Source organism: Ahaetulla prasina, chromosome 2, assembly GCF_028640845.1.
Source record: "Ahaetulla prasina isolate Xishuangbanna chromosome 2, ASM2864084v1, whole genome shotgun sequence".
In the NCBI taxonomy this organism is placed as follows: domain Eukaryota; kingdom Metazoa; phylum Chordata; class Lepidosauria; order Squamata; family Colubridae; genus Ahaetulla; species Ahaetulla prasina.
The window spans coordinates 133,145,669-133,170,663 of NC_080540.1; the positions used below are offsets into that span (position 1 = coordinate 133,145,669).

Below are 24,995 nucleotides of genomic sequence, written 5' to 3' on the forward strand. Positions count from 1 at the left end.
ATGAGGTTCTTTCTGTGGGAGATGGTCCAGATAAAATGAATTAATTTTTGTAATTGCTTTTTTTTCGCAAAAAACATCGTGTTGGATCCTGTAGGGAAAAGTATTATAAGGTTCCATGCGCTGCAAACGTTTCAATCCTAGATCTGGAAATAAGAAGTTAGCCAGAGAATGTAGTAGAAGCATCCACAGGAAACCTGTATTCACCCTGCGTGTCCACCTTTTCTCTGTAAACCAGAAACTGAACAAGAGAATATGAGATTGCCCCACATCATACCTCTTTCTCTAATAGATTACTTATTGGAGGTGGCAAGGTGATTTCACCTGCAACCTAAAGAACTTAGCAGATCATGTGACTGTTTTGAACTTTTTCATGAACGCAGAAAAGCCAGAGGCATAATTCAATTGGGAATTTAGAGAAAACTGCACTGCTCTGTTTTAGAAAAGTCCTGGTTTGGAAGAATATGGAATATTTGAAAATGAAACTGATCTGTGGAGGAAAAGCTCCGATTTGGAATAAATGTCAGAAAAGGAAGGATTTGTTTCTCTGCAACAAACCACCACATCTGTGCCTTGTTGGCAATGGCAACAAATCTCTGCTGCCCGTTTTCTGAGAGACAGGGTTTTCTGGGGAACTCCCATCACTCCTCATCCCACTTTTGTGAGGCTGCCATCTACACTGTGCCAGGTGGTTAACTGGCATAATTGTATATCTGGCCATCCTCTGGGTTCATTTTCTGTGTTTGAACTCTGTCTGATTCCAGATAGCGTTACAGACTCAAATATATTAAAATATATTTTAATCAAGATATGGTCAGCACAATTATATTTGTTTTTCCCTTTGTGAGAATGTGTTAGCAGAAATAAAGTTTAGAATGTTGTGATGGTTCCCTCCTAATGTCACATCACTGTTGATTAAAATGTGATTTTTTTCCCCCTCTTATCAAAACCAAGATTCTAAGAGAGAGAGAGAATGTATTACTAGATTATAGTCTTGAATTCCCAGAGTAGAATTACTTCTTTTCATATACATTCAAAACCAAAGCAAAACCCTAATCTGAAAGGTCTTCCCATCCCTTCCAAGGAAATGCACAGGAAGTACGGGTAGTCCTCAACTTATGACCACAACTGAGCCCAAAATTTCTGTTGTTAAGTGCATGTTGACCCATTTTACGACCTTTCTTGCCACCGTTGTTAAGTGAATCACTGAAGTTGTTAAGTTAGTAACATGGGTATTAAGTGAATCTGGCTCCCCCATTGACTTTTCTTGTCAGAAGATCGAAAAAAGTGAATCACATGGTGCCTGGACATTGCAACCCGGTGTTGCAACCATTGCAACCCAGTGTTGACGGGGGGGCAGAGGTCTGCCCCGAGGCACCTCACTTGTGGGGTGCCTCAGGGGTCGATTCTCTCGCCCCTCTTGTTCAACATCTACATGAAGCCGCTGGGTGAGATCATCAGTGGTTTCGGTGTGAGGTACCAGCTGTACGCTGATGACACCCAGCTGTACTTTTCCACACCGGACCACCCCAGCGAAGCTATCGAGGTGCTGTCCCGGTGTCTGGAAGCCGTACGGGTCTGGATGGGGAGAAACAGGCTCAAGCTCAATCCCTCCAAGACGGAGTGGCTGTGGATGCCGGCATCCCGGTACAGTCAGCTGCAGCCTCGGCTGACTGTTGGGGACGAGTCATTGGCCCCAATGGAGAGGGTACGCAACTTGGGCGTTCTCCTGGATGGACGGCTGTCTTTCGAAGATCATCTGACGGCCGTCTCCAGGAGAGCTTTTTACCAGGTTTGCCTGGTCCGCCAGTTGCGCCCCTTTCTAGACCGGGATGCCTTATGCACGGTCACTCATGCTCTCGTGACATCTCGTCTGGACTACTGCAATGCTCTCTACATGGGGCTCCCCTTGAGGAGCACCCGGAGACTCCAGGTAGTTCAGAATGCGGCTGCGTGGGTGATAGAGGGAGCCCCTCGTGGCGCCCATGTAACACCTCTCCTGCGCAGACTGCACTGGCTACCTGTGGTTTTCCGGGTGCGCTTCAAGGTTTTGGTAATGATCTTTAAAGCGCTCCATGGCATAGGGCCGGGTTACTTAAGGGACCGTCTGCTGCCACCGAATGCCTCCCACCGACCCGTGCGCTCCCACAGGGAGGGACTCCTCAGGGTGCCGTCAGCTAGGCAGTGCCGACTGGCGACGCCCAGGGGAAGGGCCTTTTCTGTGGGGGCTCCCACCCTCTGGAACGAGCTTCCCCCAGGACTTCGTCAACTTCCTGACCTTCGGACCTTCCGCCGCGAGCTTAAGACACATCTATTTATTTGCGCAGGACTGGACTAGATTTTTAAATTTTAATTGTTTAAATTTTAGATTTGGTTTTAACTTGGGGTTTTATTATTTATGTCTATTTTAACTATTCGGCCTATTTAATAAGTTTTTTAGATTAATGTTTTACTGTGTATATTTATGTTGCTTTTAGATGGCTGTACACCGCCCTGAGTCCCTAGGGAGATAGGGCGGTATAAAAATATGAATAAATAAATAAATAAATAAATAAATACAAACCAATTGTCAAGCATCTGAATTTTGATTGTGTGACTATGGGGATGCTGCAAAGATCATGTCACTTTTTTCAGTGCCGTCGTAACTTTGAATGGTCACTAAAGGAACTGTTGTAAGTCGAAGACTACCGGGGTATGCCAGGAATGAATAACAAGCACACCACATACGTGAAGTAGCTGAAGAGATGAGATCTCTAGTCAGTTGTGGGTGTGTTCGCTTTAGACCAGGGGTCTCCAACCTTGGCAACTTTAAGACTTGTAGATTTAAACTCCCAGAATTCCCCAGCCAGCATGCTCTAAATCAGGGATCAATGAAGCTGGCTGAGGAATTCTGGGGCTTGAAGTCCACAAGTCTTAAAGTTGCCAGGATTGGAAATCCCTGCTTTAGACCATTTCTTAGCAGCTTCTTATTCCAGAATTTCCAGATTTTCTAGAATCTGAAGCCTGCCTGTGTAGTTCCTTTACTGCTGATACAACCAGCCATCACTGCTCTTGTCTTGAATTAGCCATTTCAGTAAGTCCCCAGATAGAGACTTACTGATTAAGTCTCTTCATCTATGGCATAGTAGGTCACATGTATGGCTTCATGACTTACTGACTTACTTACTCTTCACTACTTTAGAAGATTCGCTACTTTAGAGGGAATCTGAATGTGTTTTAATTAGAAATGAAAATAAAGAACAGAATCGATTAGATGCAAGCTCTCAGATTTCCTATCCTTTCCTCAGGGTCAACCACGTCAGTGCAGTCTCAGCCTGCAAGCACTGATGCTGCTCTGCGCATTGCAAGAAATCGATTCCACCGTCTCAAGCCCCAATACAATCTTGGCTGGGAAAGCAAACCCAATGTTGCTCCACCTATGCATTCTCCATGTGCAGAACGCTTACTTCGCCGACAGGTAAGCTGGGCTAGCGAGGTGGTCCTCTCCTCTCACTGGTTTTCACTCAACACGCAAGCTAGTGGGCCGTAGGCTTTATCTGATGTAGTTGCAAAATTATATAAGAAGCAGAAAAAAATAGAAAGGTTGAAATAATGGGTCCAGGCTCCATTCTCTCTGATGAGTAGGACATATATCTACCAGGTCCATAGCAGTAGCTTTGTTGGCCAATGTGGGCTATGCAAGTCATCCATATGGCTTCATGAAGAAAGCATTAATATCTGATCATTTATCCTGATCCAGTCCTTGTTCTTGAGTCTTGCTGGCAGATTACACCCAAATTTACTCAAATGCTGCTTCAATCTGCTGACTATATAGTTCCCTCTCTTGAGCCCCCTATAGGCCACCCACCTGCATAACTGTGTCAATTTATCACAATATTATTTTTAAGAGATGTACCATATTTCTTCCATGTGTATTCACTATTCTTTAACATTTCAGCTTGACAGTGGAACACTCTTGAAAAATTTACAATTTTTATCTGTTGTTGTTGTTTTTTAAAATTTGCCCAAAAGTTGAAACCCAGCTCTTTTGCATTTAGGATTGAAAAATTGTAATCTTAAATGCAAATGAGCACTCTTCCTTTCCTTCAAATAGCATATTATACAAATTCAAGATTACTTTAGAGCTCACTTTATTTAAAACCATTATTTCCTTTTCCCTGCTAAGTAAATAAAATGCAACTTTTTTTCCAAGGCAAACTGTTTACATTTAACATGGAGCATTAAAATGGCAAGCTAAATTCCAAAGTCTATTAGACCAATGCTGAGCTAGTCCAGGGGTACATTAACAGACAATCAAATTGATTTCATGGCTCTAGCTCCTGAATGTGCTTCTTGTTGTTAAAAAGCTAGCAGTCCAAACCTTTTTAATCAGCGCCCCAAAGATGAGAAGTTCATTAGCTGCCCACTTGGCCATTATAGTTAGCAGCCAAGGATTTAATGTTACTAAGCATCAAACCTTTGTTCCATATAAGGCTAATTTTCACAACGTATTTCAAGGCAGAACTGACCAAGAATTGATGCTGCAAAGGGTATAACATCTTGTGTTTTAGTTCTTCTGAATTCCTAAACTAGGAAGGCCATCCAACAGCCATGCAAAATCCACTCTCATTTCCCATTCATTGAGAAAAGTTGCAGCTTGTCCCTGGTACACAATGTAGTGTTGGGACAATCCCGCCCCCATTTTTCCAAATTTATTTCTCTCGCCTCTTAGCAGTACACAAACAAGGAGTGTGGGAGGTTTTCTATAGTCAATCATTTATTCCAGGATCACTATCAAGAGAAAGATAGTAAAATAAATTGATAACTACTTTTAGCATTGAGATTATAATCAAAATTATTTTGTTTTGTGGCAAGTTGACTACACTGAAGGTACTTTTAAGGAAACCAGAGGTACTGCTATTTTACTGCCTAGAAATATTATACATCTTCTTGGCCCTGATCCTTTTCTTCCCACTTATCACATACTCTTCCCCCTCCAAGGGAATTAAGCTCTGAAGGAGAAGGGTGTTTTGAGAGAGGTTCAATTGAGTGATTATTCCTTATCTTAATACCAGATCTGTTGGGTGCTTTTCCAAAAGTGATTGATTAAGCTATTGAATTAATTGCTCTGGGGATTTTGAAAGGCTAAAAATCCCCAGAGCAATTAGTCTGTTTCCCCAAAGTAACGCCACACTTGCAAAATATATCAACAATGAGAAGCTAGATTGAGAAGCCTCCTTAAGAATTGATTATTTCAGTCAATCATACCTTATTTTATACATATACACATACATACATACCCTATATCAGAGTGGAAGAGCTGCAAGGGCAGTGATATAATGATATGCCTGGAGCATGGGTGTACCAATTTATTAGGTTTTTTATACACTATATGTAAATGTGTGTGTGTGTGTGTGTGTGTGTGTATACACACACACACATATACAGCTCCTGCCCACCTAGCAGTTTGTTGTTATTGTTGTTAGTTGCGAAGACGTGTCCGACCCATTGCGACCCCATGGACAACATTCCTCCAGGCCTTCCTGTCTTCTACCATCCTCTGGAATCCATTTAAGCTTACGCCTACTGCTTCAGTGTATCCAGCCACCTCGTTCTCTGTCATCCCCTTCTTTTGCTATCAATCATTCCCAGCATTAGGCTCTTCTCCAGTGAGTCTAGCAGTTTGAAAGCATGCAAATGCGAGTAGATAAATAGGTACCACTTTGGTAGGAAGGTAACAGTGTTCCGTGTGCCTCAGCATATAGTCATGCTGGCCACATGACCATTGAAAATATCTTCGCACAATGCTGGTTCCCTCAGTTAAGAAATGGAGATGAGCACTGCCCCATAGAGTCAGACTCAACTGGACAAGGAAAACCTTTACCTTTACATATATATAAAGAAACACAAAAATGCATGCTACTCAAAACAGCTCTTTTACTTCTGAATTTTGGTGAAGCAATTCTGAGAACTCTGGAACTACAAAAATGACTATGAGATGGCTGCTGGCAGTCCAGAATTGGCATATCTCTGATATAGGGAGAACCTGTTGTGTCTTGCCCGCTCTCACCGCAGCCGGGGTCTTCTTATCTGCTTCCGAACGCTGAGGAATGTCCTAGTATGCCTCCCGGCCCCAGCCCTGCCTCCATGCCCAGACAGGCTGAGGAGGAGGGGGCACCTCCCGGCCCCAGCCCTGGCTCCATGCCCAGACAGGCTGCGGAGGAGGGAACACCTCCCGGCCCCAGCCCTGGCTCCATGCCCAGGCAAACGGAGCAACTAGACCCCTCCCCCTCCCCCACAGCATGTGAGCCTGAGGGAGGTCTATTACCAACAGCTGCCGACTGGAGTGACCCTCACTTCAGAAGAATTGATAGGCGGCGGCGTCAGAAGGAAGGGAGGGGCAGGCCTGGATAAGTGCTGAGTCATGGAGCCACACCCCATGGCCTATATAAAGGATCTGCTTTCTGGCAGTCTCTGAGTCAGGCAAAGTCGAACTTATCTTGCTGAAGTCACTTTCTGGTCTGCTGCCTGCCTTGAGGACTTTGCTAGGACTTTGGCAGAGCTGCAGAGGCACACCTGATTCGGATTTCCCTGACCCGGCCGTCAGCGGAGGAGTGGGACACAACAGAACCAGGTTTAGGGGTCATACCCAGTGGTGGGATTCAGCCAGTTCACACCTCTTCAGGAGAACCAGTTGTTAACTTTCTGAGCAGTTTGGCAAACTGGTTGTTGGAAAAAATCATTAGTGCAGAGAACCGGTTGTTAAATTACTTGAATCCCACCACTGGTCATACCCCATAAACAGGAGCCTCCCTCTGTCATTTTGGCCAGTTCATTTCTTCTATGCATCATTATTTTAAACCAGGGGAGGGCACTCTTGCCCTCAGCATGGTGGAAGCATATGATTGAGACCTGAGGGAGAAAGTTAATTTTATTTATTCCTATCGTTCATGAATAATATTTACTATGAATTCATTTCATGTCTGCTGGGTTTTTTTCCCCTAGTCTAACTGATTTTTTTTTCAAACCCAAGTTTTAAATACAGACCCTAACAGATCATATAAATTTAAATGCAATTCTCAAGATAGAAAACGTGATTGCAAACAATAAAGGTATATTCATGCCAAAGACAAACATCCACCAATACTTTCATTTAAATATACATGTAGCCAAGCAACAGGCCTTTGAAATTATGGTGAATCTTGATCCTGAAATGAGTCTTCTCAATATGTCTCTTGACTATTTAAATTTAATTACTGATTTTAGTACTTCTGTTATTTGGCTAGCCTTTTTCTGTAAATATCTTATTGTTTCACTTACTTCAAAGTATTCCAATTAGGATAATTATACATGAAATATTGGTGATACAATAAAATTATATTTCACTTTTTTACTCTGTGTAATATTTATTGCTCTGTTTTCTTCTCCTTATTCTTTCTCTTCTTTCCTTCTCACTTCTTTGTTTCTTGTTATTTTTTGTTGAGCTGAATTTCATTTACCAGTACTTTCACATTGGCTCATTCAATCTTGGTGTACTAAGAGATTGTCTGTCACTTCTTGCTTCTTTTTTTATTTACATTTATATCCCGCCCTTCTCCGAAGACTCAGGGCGGCTTACATTGTGTAAGGCAATAGTCTCATTCTATTTGTATATTTATATACAAAGTCAACTTATTGCCCCCCCAACAATCTGGGTCCTCATTTTACCTACCTTATAAAGGATGGAAGGCTGAGTCAACCTTGGGCCTGGTGGGGCTTGAACCTGCAGTAATTGCAGGCAGCTGTGTTTAATAACAGGCTTCTTACAGCCTGAGCCACACCGCGGCCCTTTGAGTTCTTGTAAGCTCCTCCTTGTGTCATCTAACTTCCTTCTCTTCTGTGGACCTTTTTTTATTGTCTTTGATCTATTCAAACATCTTCGGATTGTGTATCTAAGGTTTAGTTTCAATATTAACTCTTTCAATGAACTGTCTGATTTTACATCATGTAGTGCAGTGTTGGCAAACCTTTACAGCACTGAGTGCCAAAATGGGACCGCATGTGTGTGTATGTATGCGCATGCACACATGCTGGAAACCAGAAAACTAGATATTCCATTTTCCAGCACATGCATGTGTGCTGGCCGCCTGCTCTTATGGTTTCTAACGTGCATGCGCACACGAAGACCAGCTGTCTGGTGCGCCTGCACTGGCTCTGCCTAGCCTTTTGGGGGTGCTTATGCCTCCCTGCCCGTCCCCCTGGTCCCCATTGGGGTTACAGAATATCCCCACCAATGACCGCAGACCCGGACAGGAAGAAAAAATTGGGTGGGGAATGCTAGAAAGCTGGAGCCTCTTTCTGGCCTCAGAGGGAAGGGACATCGACGTTCCTGGAACTTGGCTTGGGGGGCCAGCAGGCAGGAGAGCTTCGCCCCAACTATGGCTGAGATGAAACACCATCCCAGCCCACTCCCAAGAACAAGCCAGCTACCCAGCCAACAAACCCTACCCTGTGCACCTGAGCTGGCCAGCTGCTCCGAACTGTGGATGTGCATCAGTGCAACAGGCTGGAGGAGTGAGGCCGCCCAAGAAGCCCACTCCGGCAGGGAGGGAGGGAAGCCCCAGTCCACCCGTCCTGGCTGGCAGCTCTGTTCCCTTTGGTCTTCCGGGTTCTGGTGCACTGGCCATCTGGTCTTCATGTGTGTGGGAGTGCCGGAAATCAAAAGAGCAGCCACCCACTGCCATGCATGTGCTTGGAAGATGATCTTCCAGTTTCCAACATGCGCATGCACACTGGCCAGCTGGTCTTCATGCATGCATGTGCACCAGAAACCGGAAGATCATCTTCCCGGCATGTACATATGCAGTGGCTGGCTGCTCTTTTGGTTTCTGGTGCTCCCGCTCGCGTGAAGACCAGCTGTCCGGCGCACCAGAACCCAGAAGAGCAATAGGTGGTGGCTCCACGTGCCTGGATAGATGGCTCTGTGTGCCACTTCCAGCACACGTGCCATAGATTCAACATCACGGATCTAGTGTTAAATGATTTGTTCTGTTTGTGGTCTAAGTTATTCTTGACAATATTCTCCAGCAACAAAATACATTGTTTTTCATTTAATCTTTCTAATGATTCAGCTATCACAGCCATATGTTTCCACTGAAGATCATAGTTTTGATAACGTTGTAAGTGTGATGTCTCTGCACTTTAACATTTTTGCCTAAAACTGTTGTGATCCCTTGCATAGAAAAGGTCTTTATCTCTTCACTGCAATTGTCATCCTTATGAATTTTTGAGACTAGAAAAGTACCATCTGTACCTACTACATTTTTTTCTCTGCATGTTTGCATTGGTTGTAATGTGTGTTGACATATTCTTATTTTTTTAAATATTGAACGGCAGACCAGGTTTTACACTCTCTTATTTCATCTTCAATAGGAGATTCCTTTATAACTTCCTCATTTGTTTTTTCTGCCATCAATTGTAATTCCAATTCATATGTCTTCTAGTCCACTATGTATGCATGCACACACCCTCATAAACACACACAAATATAATTGAAATTTTTAAGAAGTAAAGAAGAAAAGAAAATATACAAAGAAAGGTATAAAGAAGTGGCTTCCTATTTTCTTCACACCAGTTATAAGTACCAATTATGTTTTAATTTGTCTTTACAAAGTTACATCGTGACTTTCTTCTTTGTATAATCTCCCACTGCTTCTCAACTTAAGCAACTTTAACATTTGTGGACTTCAATTCCCAGAATTCCTCAGCCAAAATTCTGGGAATTAAAGTTCACAAATCTCAAAGTTGTCAAGATTGAGAATCACTGATCCTGTCGAATCATCAGAACCAGAGGTGGGTTTCAGCAGGTTCTGACTAGTTCTGGAGAACCAGTAGCGGAAATTTTGAGTAGTTCGGAAAACCGGTAGTAAAAATTCTGACTGGCCCCTCCCCCATCTATTCTCTGCCTCCCAAGTCCCAGCTGATCGGGAGGAAATGGGGATTTTGCAGTAACCTTCCCTGGAGTGGAGTGAGAATGGAGATTTTACAATATCTTCCCTGCCACGCCCACCAAGCCACACCCACAGAACTGGTAGTAAAAAAATTTGAAACCCACCACTGCTCAGCACTATAAATTGCAAGTTCCTTTTTTTTCCCCATGCAAAAAGTTTGTAAGGGATTTCCGGTCATCAATAAATTAGATATTGTCTTTAATCTAACAAGTCAGCTTAGTCGACAAGTTCTGTCATCTTCACTAACCATTCCTCCACTATAGACATTGGCAAGACTTTTCATCTTTGTACATACAATAATTGGCTGCAGTTATCATATATGAAAATGACGTTCCATGACTTTTTTTCTAGCTGTTTATCCATCAGTGCCAAGAAGAAATATTCTGATTTCAATTGAATATTCATTTTTAAAATCCTCTGATTCACTGTATGTATTTGAGCCTAAACGTTTTAGGTTTTTACAGTAACAACATCTGCCCAAAGTTACCCTGTGGTAAGATGGGTGGCCAATAAATTTAATAAATACATAAAGTATGATAAATTTATTTCCCAATTCTGAACTGGGCATATGTTCTATATTGCACTATAACTGTTGTTTACATATCAATTCTTCTTTGGGCAGGTGAGGTAGCCCAGTATATATATTGTTTTAAGGGCCATCCACAATTTATTTGTGTGTATATATAACCAATAAAATATAAGAATAAGTAACGAGGTGAGCTCCCATTACTTGTCCCAGCTTCTGCCAACCTAGCAGTTTGAAAGCACGTAAAAAATACAAGTAGAAAAATAGGGACCACCTTTGGTGGGAAGGTAACAGCCAGTGGTGGGATTCAGCCAGTTCGCACCACTTCGGGAGAACCGGTTGTTAACTTTCCGAGCAGTTTGGCAAACTGGATGTTGGAAGAAATCATTAGGGCAGAGAACCGGTTGTTAAATTACTTGAATCCCACCACTGGTAACAGCGTTCCGTGTGCCTTTGGCGTTTAGTCATGCCGGCCACATGACCACAGAGACGTCTTCAGACAGCGCTGGCTCTTTGGCTTTGAAATGGAGATGACCACTGTTCCCTAGAGTCAGGAATGACTAGCACATATGTGCGAGGGGAACCTTTACGTTTAACTTTTATATATAGACTGGAAACTCTGTGTATAATACAGGCAGCAAACAGAGATGTCTTTTTGGAATTCCCTTGCCTTTTCCATTACCTTCTGGATGTCAGCACCTCTGAATCCGTTTTAACATCAGGCAATCAATCACTCAATCAGAATAGAGCTAGAAGGGACCTTGGAGATCTTCTAGTTCAGGAGACCCCATACCATTTCAGGCAAGTGACTGTCCGGTCTCTTCTTAAAAACCTCCAATAATGAAACACCCACCGCTTCTGACGTTCTGACACATTTCTTCTTTTATAATTCCAGAAACTCCTGCCATTCAACTTCCCTTTCTTTTCTTGGGGCTGCCCTGGCAATTAGTGATGAATTCCTTGCTGAAAGTCAATCTGCTGATTTTCAAGAACAGAAAAGCCTTGCGCAGGGAGTTGTTCCCTGCCAGTGCACTGCAAAAGTGTTTTTCTTCTAATGAATACTGTGTCAGCCCAATGCGGGTATTCACACCTACTTCATCCTTCATCTTTAAAACTGCTGAAAATGTTAGGCAATAACCCAATCGCAGACATGCTGATTCCAAGTCCTTGTCCTGTCCTAGCTCCAAAATTGACAAAGGTCAAATTGGCCTGGTTTAGCACTATGGGAACTAGAAGCCCTGCAGACAGCCATCTCCCCTCTACAAGCAGTGGGAATCCCACCGCCTCGGTATCTTCCTTCAGGTCTAAAGACTCCCTTGTATTTCTTTTGCGTTTCTGGGGGAAGACAGGTTATTTCTAAATATAATTTGCAGTGGTAGAAACAAGAGCCTTCTAAGAATATTGACAAGTCTTCTGTGAATATACTGAAATTCACCTTTGTAGTAAATCTAATAAATGTTATTTACTCAGCAGTCTCCATGGACACATATAAGTGCCATTCCAACAAATAAAAATATTATGCAGCATTTTTAGTTTCATAACCCTGTAGCAATATGGTTTTATTTATCTGAAATCATTATCAAGCCAAAAATTGTTCTTCCCCTGTTAAGCAATACTAATAAACATGTAAAAGCTTTAATTAAAAACGTTGCTTTTTTTAAAAAAAAGAAATAAATGTAACAACAACCCCCTACCCTCATGAATTTATTTCTGTCTTCTTCCATGAACTGGGCCATGTTTGTATAAAAGCTTTCCTAGGCTTGATTTTGTGGCTTGAAAAATTTATATCTGGCCCGCGGAGCTGCCCTGGAAACAGTGGACCAGCCTGCAGTGCCTCTGCCAGTGAAAATGGAGCTCGGGAGGGCTGCGCGCAGCTGCCCCGGGCTCCATTTTGGGCTGTGATGGCCTCCTGCAGCCCTCTGCCAGTGAAAACAGAGCGTGGCCCTCCCGGGCTCCATTTTCACTGACAGAGGGCTGCAGGATGTTGAGCTGGCCATGCCCACTTCAGCCACGCCAACTCGGCCCCCGAGGTCAAACACAACCCTGATGCAGCCCTCAATGAAATTGAGTTTGACACCCCTGCTCTACTGTACTAGGCAAACCTATTGTATTACACTACACTGAGCACTGATTTACGTGTTTTATTCAGCATCAATGCTACTTAAGCTCCTGAATGCCTAAAAGAGGCATTTCCAAGAGTAAAACTCCTGCTTAGGTTCTGTTCATAATCAGTTGTCCCCTAAGGTCGTCTGCAGGCACTTCTTGGCTCTGAGCCAAATGCGCCATATAGACTATTCTGAAGGCAGTTCTATCATAGTTCTTGTGAGCATAAGGAAAAGGGAATTTAGGCTGAGCACATCTGAAAAAAGAGCAAGAGTTTCTAACTAATCCCAAAGCAGAATGCCATGAATTGGAGAGTGTACAACATGTGCAAAATAGATAATGTGACTGCAGGGCATTATGAGAGCAGCTGGTAAAGAAAGCTTGAAACCGGAGCTTGCTGGAGTTTTCAATCCATCACACACAAAGCTAAAATTCAGTTGTCATCTTTAATATCTTGCACCTTGCCTGTACTAATACTACTTCTGTGTGTTTCTCCCCATCTGATTCTTTGATACCTCCCGCACAGATGGCCATACGGAACGACTCTTCGGATACTCCTAGTTCAGAAAGCAGAGAGAACCTCCAGGCTGAGGTGAGTGAGCTCTCTGATTCCAATTTGTCAGCCCCGTCAACTGAGGACCTTTCTATCACTTTGACATCCTCGGAAGCAAGAGAGTCTGCCAGCTGGGCCCGATCCAGTGTTCACACTCAGCAACATTCCCGCAACCAATATAACATCTCCAAGCATGTTCCAGATTTGTGTGCCTGTACAGACTCTCTTCAGGAACTACCTGGGGATCCGATGGACCAAGAAGTATCAGAAATAAACAGCTGTTTTACTTCAGGAACTTGTTCAGCCATGAGTGCCTCATCAGTGGTCCAGCCCGAGACCCCTAAGAGAAATGTAGGCAACAGTGGCAACGTCCCTTTGAAGGACCTGAAGAAATGCTACAGTGTAGATACACAAGGTCTTCTTAAAAAACCCTCCTCGTGGTTAGACGATCAAAGGAGACATTCCATAGAAATTTGTTCCATGGAAAACAGCCCCCAGCATCATTCCACATCTAGTTCTTCTGGCTTCATCAGTCAGGTCTTCAGTGAAATGGAAGGCTTGCAAGGGACACGGCCAAAGAAAAAAATGAGCCCCCCCTGTATATCCATAGACCCTCCTGAGGAACAGAGGTTGCTACTAAGGAGGTCTTGCACCGCGTCCCCTTCCAGTGCAGATGTTTGCTTGAGAAGACGCGCACCATCTTGGGACTCCAAGGACTCCGTGGATGCAGGGGACCCCACCCTCCCCGACAGTCTGTCAATAACTCCAACTCCAAAGAAAGACTTGTTGACGCTCCCTAGTTTTTCCTTTGATCAACCAGATGTCGACCCTTGAAATGGTTTCTTTTCTGTTACTGGTGCCAAAAGGTTTTTTTTTCCCCCTCCCTCGTGTAATAAATTAAACCTCTCTATTCTAAAATGGCACTGATTTTTTTAAAAATCCAAAGTTTAAAAAAGAGCTAGCTGGTAGAAGAATGGTTAAGCTATATCACGCTTACTTAAGCATAAGTTCTGCTTGGGTAAAAGCAATACATTGTTCAGAGTCTATATGTATAGTCTATTTTATTAAATTAATTGAACCTAGTATTGCAGTATGTAGTACATTTTGTGGCTTAAAAACCTGGTTTATTTTCTCTTGTTTTATGTACCTCAGAATATTCCTGAGACTATGTTGGCATTTTTTTTAAAAAAAATGAATATTTTGACCTTTAAAATTACATATTTAACCCTCCCTCTTTTTTTCTTTATTCCTTCTTTTATTTTCTTTTGCAAAGCACAAGATGTAGCCATTAGTGCATTACAAAGAACATGTGCCCCATAATAGACCATAAATAAGAATTGTTGGAATTATAATGCATTTCAAGTACTGAACCATCCACTATTTTCTGCAGAGATTAGCCATATCTATTCCCAAATTGGATTTCATTACAGTGCAAAGCAAAAGGAAATACAGAAATTAAACAATGAACAGACAGATTTGCAAAAATGTCCATTACGTTGAGAATTCAACTGCCTTCCAGTAATATGAATACATATATTTTGTCATGGCTTTCCATAACAATCTCCAAAATCATATGGAGCGGGAATACTTAGGATGAGAAACATTCTCTGGTCCCACTGCCCAACACTGATAGGTTGGAATAGAAGGAAAAAACTGATACTCCAGCTATTGCCTACCCCTAAAAGTCTTATTTCACTCTTTCTTTCGGTGGAAGAAGCTAACCTGAAAGTCAAGGGCAGCTGCTTGCAAATCCATCTCAACTGGAACACGTCACGCCCATTTATCCAAGTAGAATGGACACTTCCTTAGTTATGAGTAACTTCAGTCCTTAACTATCATATTTGTTTATCTTTAAGAAGTGCAACAATTGCTGTATGGAAAAGGCTGTGCTCCCCTGAAACTCAGTCTCCATAATGGCAGATATTCAGTGTCTAACAACAGGAATACATCCTTTGACTTGGGACACGTAGTATAAATGTGTACATTCTGTTTATTTCAATGGCACCCGCTGCTAGGAAAGGGATAGAAGATTGGAGACATACACCTGAAATGAGTGAATCGTATGGATGGAAATCAAATTTGCCACAGATACAGCAGGTGAAGTTTCCTACTATTTATTCACATCCCTACAGATATGAGATATGCTAACCATGTCGGGCTACTGTTACAGGCACAATATGGACCAGTGAAAGGGGATGTGTATCCTGATCAATGTGTAGTTCAACTGCTCTATTTCCCACTAGAGAGACTGAGAATATTGTTGTCATTCAGTGTGTCCTGTTAGAGCATCACAAAGGAGTCCTCTAAGGTGAATACTGAGGATTTTTCAAAATAGCATCACATTCTGCAGGAGGAGAATTATGTGAAGGCACTTTAAGTTACATTAACTTCTAATCAATCAAATGTAGAGGCAGCCCAGAGTGATTTCATTAATTGGCAATTTAATGATCAGATATCTAGAATGATTACTTCTTCTCCTCTTCCTCCTCATTACCATTTTCATCATCAAACAAATTGTAAAAATTAAATGAGGCTTTTTTCCCCCCATATAGGGGGCATCGTATAGCCAAATCAGACTGGCAGTTACAAAATTAAATGCATTTTTTTACTTAAATTGATGCTGATTTGCAATATTGCAATCCCCTCACACACACTTTTTCTACTAACCTTGCTTACGAGAGAGACACCCCAATTGTATTTTGATATTCAAATAATTCTCAAAGAAAAATCCTACAAAGGTTCTGTTCTTTCTTTTTCCCACTTAAGTCAAGATCTTTTATTTAGCAGATTATAGTCCTGGAGACTAGAGAGCCTCTAATGATGCTGACTTATTAATTCACATGCCATTTCTTCCATGCAAGTTAATTCCAGTTGGCATTAACCTCACTCGGCTTTAACCAGTAACCATGCCAATTTCTAGATGTCTTTTCTCCATTATAGTAGAGTGCCAGGACTCAATTTTCAGTGCCAGAGCTTAACCTTGAAATAGAAGAACAAATAAATTAAAAATGCCCCAAGCATTTCTTTTTTTCTAATTCTAAATAAGTAGCAGAAATTCCCCATTGGGGTAAGGCTTTTTAAGTCAAAAGCCTTTTTTCTAGAATGCTATGATCCACAGAATTATTTTCCAAGAAATTAAGCATTGGGAATAACCATCTGATTTCCACAGATGCGACCATGGAAACATCAGATCTTGCACAATAATAGTATGGTGTTTTGCATTAGGTTCTTTTACAGCATTTTTGTTTGTTTGTTTCTGCCCTACATACAAAAGATGATCCCCAAATGCTGCTCTTCTATTTATAAAAGTAGTCCTTGACTTACGATCAATTGTTTAATGATAGTTCGAAATTATGACAGCGCTGAAAATATGACTTACTATTGGTCTTTGCAGTTATGATCACTGCAGTGCCCCCACAAAATTTGGACATTTGGCAACTGGCATGCATTTGTGACAGTTGCAGCACTCCAGGGGTCACGTGATCCTGCATCTGAAATCTCCCCAGGGGGCTTCCAACAAGCAAAATCAAGGGGGGGGGGAGCTGGAGTTGCTTAATGTCCAGAGCAAAAAGTCTGTAAAAAATCTGGTGCAACTCACTTATTACTCCCTTGCTTAGCATTGAATTCTGGTCCCAAATTGGTCAAAAGTAGAGGACCATCTGTATACCTTTTATCAGATAATTTGAGACAGACTCATTTCTTCAAACCTTCTCAAAAGCTTTCTCAACTGAGTTACAAGCATACTTGGGCTTCACCTATTAGAAATTAACCCTTTCACTAGAAAAGAAACTCCTACTAGAAGATCCAGTTAGAATACTCTGAACATCTTACAGTCTCCAGCTCCCTCTTGCACTCACCTAACTTGGCAAATATAAAATGAAGCAGAAAGTCAGTTTTTGCACATACCTTTGATTTCTTGTGTCCAAGAAAAGGCATGATTCTTCAGATAAATCAGTATTGTGCATATCCAAGGATCCTCAGATTTGTGCTGGCACAATTTGGGGAGCCTTTTCAGAGTCCAAATGTGAATTTGTCAGTATTGATGTGACCAAATTGCTCTTTTCTATGGATCACATTGTCCCTTTATTCATTCTTAAAAATAATAATAGGATAAAATGAGCTTGCTTTTCAAGCCACATGAATATTTTTGCTAACATAATTGATTTCAGCTTAATCTCTCTGTTAAATGTATTTACCATTGCAGTCTTAATAAATGCTTTAAACCCAGAATATCTTTAATAAATATTCTAGGTCATGCGCTCATATAGGCCACATTTTGGTAAATATAGAAACTAAACCAAACATAAATATTGAAAACAATCGCTAATCATATTTTAAAACCCAGTTTGAATATGAGGATATAATCTTAAATACTGAAATGTGTATCTTTATGATTATAAAATCAACTCACATTGGACATTCCTAAAAACACACTCCAAATGAATTTTGACAACTAATAATTGTTTAAATCACTCTGAAGTACAGGGGTATTGTTTGTCAAAGTCTTCAGAATGCTCCATACCAATAGACTCTTATATAGTGCCACCTTTCATGTGGAAAATTATAAACATAAAATTTATAACTGTCATTATTCCAATCCATTGAGTAGAAAATGAAATCTAACCAGGTCACCAACTTAAATTAGACTACCCTTCCTGAACCTATTAATCATTTTAATATATAGGCAATTAGTGCAATTCTTACAAATTAGTTCATTGTGATCTTCTCATGTAAAATGTAGGAAAAAGCACAATATGATGACCTAAATGATTTCAGTCCTTTGTTTTTAATTACTTGGTTTCTCTACGTCGAAGTCAGCTGCAGATAATCAACCTTATGTATAGTGAAAGAATTGTGTCCCTTGTTTTGTCACTCTCCCTCATGTAACCATGCTCCTCTGAACATCTGCCCATTCATCCATCATGTTTATCTCCAAGGTCTGTATACCTACAGCATCCAGTATGGCTTTCCCAAAATGGAACTCAGATTAATTTGACATGCGAAGACAATAAAGTTAACGAGACAGAGTAATGCAGAAGCATCAGAATTAGGCAATATGATCCTGTGGGACAACTCTTCATGGTCAACTCACCATGGACAACTTACCACAAGAAAATTCGATGCAAAATACAACACAAATATACAAAAGTTAAATTAATTTCAAGAGAAGTTTGACCAATGATAATAAAATAAAGTCAATCCAGAAATACAAAAGTTACAATAATTTTGATGAAAACATGGTCACCAGTAATAAAAGTAACTGAGTGAAACAATTAATATAGCATTCAATTGTCCCATAATGAGTTGGCCATGGTGAATTGGCTGGGGTGAGTTGTCCTAGACCCCTCTTCCGGACCTTTTGCATAGTCAGAAATATCTGAATCAGCTCTTCTGCTAACATCCTAATTTGCTAAGGCAACCTGCGGTATCTACACTGGTTAAAATGTGCACTAGTTGTCTAGTAATATGAAATCAATTTCTGGGTAAGGTAAAGTACAATATATTAGGAAGAAACTAAAATGCAAAATGTAGCCTGCTTTGAAATGAGAGGAACTATCACAATTCAAATTAAAAAGGATTAAAATTAGTATATTTTCGGTGCTTGGGAAGCATTGCTGGAATGTTAATAAAACTAAGGAGTTGCTTCATGGAATTATATTCAATAAAGACCAATCAATACATAACTTACTGTAAGCTAATGCATTCAGGAAAATAAAGCATGCATACTTTGTGATACAAATATTTTCTACTTGCCCTTTTGAAAAATCTAATTGAAGTACTACCGTGTGTGCAATAATCTTCATGGAATTTTAAATAACTTTGGGTTGGGCCTTTTTTAAATAACATTAGACTTTTTTATAAAAAGCAAAACAATGGTTCTGAAGAGATGTACACCGATTCTGTAGAAGGGTTCTGTTCATAGTTTTTATATTATTATTTTTTGTAGAAATCGCTAGAGCAGTGTCTATTCCTGCCAAGCATCTTAGTAATAGAAGTGAACTGAGGTCTTGCCTTTTCATATGAAGACTTAGGAGAAAGATTGGTTCTATGTTAAGGTTTTGATTTGGGTTTTTTCCTGCTTTCCCAAACATAAATTAAAATGTTGCCCAGTTCTAAACACATTTTGAAGAGGTGGGACAGATGAGTAGTTGCTCACAGATGCAATCCTTAAGTCCCTTGCCCTTGGTCAGTTGTCTCTCTCTTTATGGAAGAGATTTTTCTGAAGGAAAATGGCTGAGGCCAGGCTGGGGGAGAAAAAAAAATTGGCCAGTACCTCTAGTCAAAAGGGTCTTGCATCCATGGCACGAATGGAATTCTGGAATTAATATAGCTGTGTATTAGTCTGTCTTTGATCATGATAAGCCGTACTATAAACTTCAGTTTGTCAATGTGATTTAAAAAGTAAGCTACAAACTTAACATACACTTTCTATGATTCGAGTGAGATGTCTGTTCTATGTTGTATAGCTTAAAATAGTTGATCCCAGCTGCATTGTGTAGCTTTATGCACATATTTAGTACATATATGCTAAATTAAGAACGAGGACGACATGTAGGAAAAGGGCTCTACAGATGAGACTGGTTTAAGGTCTGATCTCTGCTAATATTAATAAATTAGTATATTGGAAAGCTTGATTACAGGGGGAAAAACATCTGAATAAGTAATCTTGAAAGAGATGTTACAGCTTTTATTATTGTTATTGAAAGGAATATTTTGTTATGCTAACAGCTTTGGTAATAGGCTAATTTATGAATGTTTAAGACACTGACTTTTGGATTTAAAAGTCCATTTTTAATCAAATAAAAAACTTAAATAAATCAACATCCCTACTGAGATGTAATGTATGCTACAAATAAGTAGGCTAACTCAATGTTGTAATCATTATAGAAGAAAAAAAACCTTACATGATTTGATCATCATTTACAGGAAAATGATATATATTTTGTTCATTAAGACTTTGGTGCATCTGAGTGTGTTTAGAACTGGATTTCTCTCTAGCTCTCTCTAATGCTGCAGCTCTACATTATTTTTAAAAATGTATTAATCGAAAAGTTTATTTCTGATCCTAATCCCCCATGGCAAGTTCTATCCAGTTTGTTTCAAAGCACACCAGCACTTTAATACTATGGACTTAGTGTCTGCTGGTAAGAAGAGACGATTCTGTTTTTGCCAGGTTATAGTAATTTATGAGGGTAAAGATTTGCTACCACATCAAAGGGGGGGGGGGAAAAGACAATGTAAATTCCATATTTGCAAACATTGCACATAGTATTTCTATAACTTTTAGAGAGATTACAGGTTATTTAAACTGTAGATAATTTGGAAGAAGAACAATAAATACTTTTTTTGGCTTCTGTAGAATGTATTCAATTGAAAAAAAAATAAGTTTTATGGGCTAACAATGCCCCCTTCTTTCCTTCTGTGCCCCCTGACTATAATAACCCATGTAGAATCTTTCACAAAAATTACTAGAGTAACCACAGTACCAATGTCCATAAACAATCCAGTAACTGTTTTAGAACTTTGTATTTAATAATCAACTTATTGTTATATCATATCAGGTATAGAGATTGAAAACTGGGTATCTGGTCAGGGCAACAAAAGGTGAAATGAATGGGGAGTAATGGATTAAAATGTCTTTTTTTTTAATGAGTGTAAAACTTTACAAATGACAAAGACAAATGTGTACTATTAAACGATTTTGAAAGTAAAAGATATGCAGCTTCATTATTTTATTCCTAACATCTCTATCTATTTAACTATATATCTAACAGAACAGATATCCTAAACATTAGTTTATTTATTAAAGGTTTCCTTAACGCATTGGGAATATAATTCGGCAAAATTTCCAACCTCTATTAGCTATAGTTGGTATAAATTCCAATTCCTAAATATTTGATTTGATTTATATCATTCTACAAATTATAAGTAATGTGTGGGAACATAGGCATTCACTTCACAAAACTTCAGCTCAGAAAGATTTGTATACAACTCAAAAGAAATTTTCATGACATGTAGGAATGTATTGAGTATTCAATGCATAAACTGCTCTAGACAGACAAAACAGTTTAATTCCTGTCATCCCCAATAAGAAATTATACTAAGATATTAAGAAGAGACAAAGCCTTCAGTTCCTCATACTTGATTGTCCACTTTAGTTTGATGTCTAGTAGGGAAAATGACTCCACCAGGGATTACCCATGCTTGTCTCTACCTTTTCTTGGCTTAAAACACGATGGGAAAACCTGTTTGCTTCCAGATATTGTTGAACAATCACTCCCAGCATCCTTTAGTAGGCTGATTTGGGCTGTTGGGAGTTGCAAAATAGCAAAATATGGAGAGCCACCAGTTTCTCAGACTTGAGCTGAGTAGAATAACTGAATCCCTCGAGAGAAGTTGGTAGTAATGATTGTCCATATCCCTAGGTTCAAATCAAGGTGAATCCTGTTTGCTCTACCGCAGAGCAGTTGGCAGACAAGGTTCTGCTCTTCGTTCTTGTTTTTGTTTTGTTTAAAATAGTATTTATTGAAATTCCAACATATTAAAACACAAAGTACAAAAATACAACACAGAAAAAGACATAGCAAAAATTTTCCACTAATGACAACTTTGTTCTTGTTTTTAAGCAAGTAGAAATTTATTTATGCAGCAAGAAAGCACATCTCAAAAGTGCTACCTATTCAACATAGTTATTCTGTAACTACTATTCTGTAGAAGTGAATATGATTTAATAGCAACAGCACTTAGACTTATATACTGTTTCACAGTGCTTTACAGCCCTCTCTAAGGGATTTACAGAGTCAGCATATTGCCCCCAACAATCGGAGTCCTCATTTTACACATCTCAGAAGGATGGAAGGCTGAGTCAACCTTGAGCCTGGTGAGAATTGAACTGCTGAACTGCTGGCAGCCAGCAGTCAGCAGAAGTAGCCAGCAGTACTGCATTCTAACCGCTGCGCCACCATGGCTCTTAAGTACTGTTTGCTCTTACTTTTGTACCAGGTTTGGGGTGGGGTGGGGTGGGGCTCACTGTTACTGCATTTATCCAAATTAAAAAAAAAAGGCACAATATCTTTTTTGTTAAAATAGAAAATTTCCACAACAGCAGCATTTTCCAGTTCCACTCTGAAAGGAACCTGCAATTGATTTCATTCCTGCTGACCTCAAAACTTAGAGAAGACCCAGAAAATGCTGAGTCAATAGACCTTGTCTTTCCCTCCAGCTAATTGGAGCGTGCAAAAAAAAGCCTCCCTCAAGACCTGAACAACTACTTGTTTGGAGTTTTTAAAAAAATCCTTTTGCTTCACTCTACACAAGAATGAAATAAACTGTTAGGCCCTCTATTGTTCATATTTTTCAGCGCATGGTATTCTGGTTTACTTTTCAGTGCTCTGCAAAACAATCTGAGAAACTGCTATGAAAGGAGGCTATTTGATGGGAGGTCAGTTAAACATACAAAGTAATGCATTGAAATAATCTAATGACACCATGCCGGCCTTGCTACTATTCCTCAATTGCACTTACAACCTCCTGTGAGTTAAGAAAATGAAAAAATACCACGCTGGCAATTCAATAACCAGGTGCTTTTCATAGTAGCTACAATTGTGGTTGCATATTGAGATGGTGGCTCAGTTGGAACTGGAGAAGATGATTTCTAAAAACAGAGAAAGAGAAGTTCTAGAAACAATATATTTAGGGATGGGATAGGGGAAAGCAACAGCTGGCTTAGCCAGGAACCAGGAAGTGGGATGAACTATGGGAAATTGCCCAACAAGTTCTGCAGACCCACAGCGTTCCAAAGGAAAATAACAACTTTGTTGTGGTTTCAACCAAACCGGATCAAAGTCAGAAACAGATGAAATTGTATAATTAATCAAGTTTAGTGCCAAACATTAGCGTGAAAGATTCTTAATGGTATGGCAAACACAGAAAGGGGGGATTGTCTTTTGTTTTGCAGGTGGGGGCAGTGGTGGGATTCAGCCAGTTCGCACTTCAGGAGAACCGGTTGTTAACTTTCTGAGCAGTTTGGCAAACTGGTTGTTGGAATAAATCGTTAGGGTAGAGAACCGGTTGTTAAATCACTTGAATCCCACCACTGGGTAGGGGCCTATCTGAAACGCATGGATAATTTGCTTTGCAGCAAAGAAAATGTTCCCCACAGCCATAGCAAACAGAATGAACAGTGTAGTATAACTGCCTTGTGCTACTCTCCAGGGTAGAATGGATGAATCTTTACCCATTCCTTAATTTGATAGAAATTGTCCTACCACCTCAGCCCAAATAAATCCAGATGGGTACATGAACAACCCAACAAATGAATATCACCATACATAAAAATATTCAATATTGTTGTAAGAGAAAAACAATCACAAACAATAACAAAACAAAATGAAAGGTATACCAGTAACATCCTAGGGCTCCCAAGCTCTCTGAAATAAAACTCTTTTGAGGTTGTCCTGCATTAGCTTGAAACTAATTGTGCCTCTGGGGGAATGTCTTCTATAAACTAGGAGAGTTTAGGCCCATTTCCTGGTCTATGTCCCCATGACCTCTTGACCACAGAGAGGAAAGCTGAAACAGGTCCTTCTTTGATGCTGGTGGATGGAATCAGGCTTGGCAAGGGGCTCCTTCATATCATGGTTCTATCTGCTAAACAGTTCCATCTGATGGGACATCTGTCGGGAAAGGCCTTGACAGGCCTGATTCCACCCACCAGCATCTACAATGCAAACAAAGAAGGGCTTAAGGTTTCTTCTCTCTTGCCAAGAGAGTTCCAGCTGACAGGACCAGGTGGTGAGCCTTTTCTTGTGGTGCCTATCCTCTGGTCTGGAACATACTCACCACCGCTGAGGTGAGATGAGCCCTGAGTCTACTAACTTTAAAATCTCTTAAAACATGATTTTTGCAGCAGGCTTGAGGACCCCATGGAAATAGGAAATGCATGAGATGGTTATATTGTGAGTAGGATTTTGGTCTGTTTCATTTTTTCTCTGCATTCTGACCAGCTTCCAGAATATATATATCAGTGGTGGCGAACCTATAACATGCGTGCCAGAGGTGGCACACAGCGCCCTCTTTGTGAGCACGTGAGCCGTCACTTCAGCTCTGCCGCACATGCATGCGTGCCTCCCACTAGCCAGCTGGTCTTCGAGTGTCTGCCACGCAGGGCGCATGTGTGGGGCTACGCGTACACACGCGGGCGCATGCAGGTGTGCATGCACATGTTTGGGAGGCGGGGCACATGCAGGGGGGCATATGCACATACACAGTGCAGGGGGCACATGCAGGGGGCCGCAAGCAAATGTAGCAGGGTGGGCGCATGTACGAGGGCACGCATGAATTGCATTTTGGGGGTTCACACACTTTGGGCACTCAGTCCAGAAAAGCTTAGCCATCACTGATATATATCATGTAGTCATTTCCAGGCTTGCAGTACAGATTCATTGAAAATGAATAGTATACAAGTGCATTAAATACTTTTGGATTCTTGGGCCTTTGACCCACTTTTGAGATCTGTTAGAAAAGGAGCCCCCAACCTTTTGGGCACCAGGGATCAGTTCCATGGAGAGAGGTTTTTCTGTCGACCGGAAGGGGCATGGTTTCATGTGCTGCCTGCATCCTGCAGATGGGGCTTCATTTGTTTGTGCAGACCGGTTTCTGGCATGCCACAGCCGAGTGCCGATCCACGGATCGTGGGTTGGGGACCCCTGTGTTAGATTACTTACATTTATTCATTTAGCACAACTCCAGCAATTGTTCTACAATTACCGAGAAAAAACACCACAATAATGTTGCATGTCACACAGAATGTAACATGCTTCCACATAATTAAAATACTTTATGCAAT

At 40.7% G+C, this 24,995-nt stretch overlaps 1 protein-coding gene across 2 annotated transcripts in view; it reads left to right on the forward strand.

Annotated features, from left to right (window-relative positions):
- CACNA1G (calcium voltage-gated channel subunit alpha1 G) overlaps nucleotides 1-20,801 on the forward strand; it is a 491,081-nt gene extending 470,280 nt beyond the window's left edge. For both annotated transcript variants that reach the window (XM_058168253.1, XM_058168254.1), the window contains 2 exons: nucleotides 3,285-3,454; nucleotides 13,121-20,801. In XM_058168253.1, coding sequence (XP_058024236.1) covers nucleotides 3,285-3,454; nucleotides 13,121-13,981 — 1,031 coding nt within the window. In that variant the 3' untranslated portion in view covers nucleotides 13,982-20,801. The remainder of the gene's footprint in view (nucleotides 1-3,284; nucleotides 3,455-13,120) is intronic.
- Nucleotides 20,802-24,995: the final 4,194 nt, after the last annotated feature.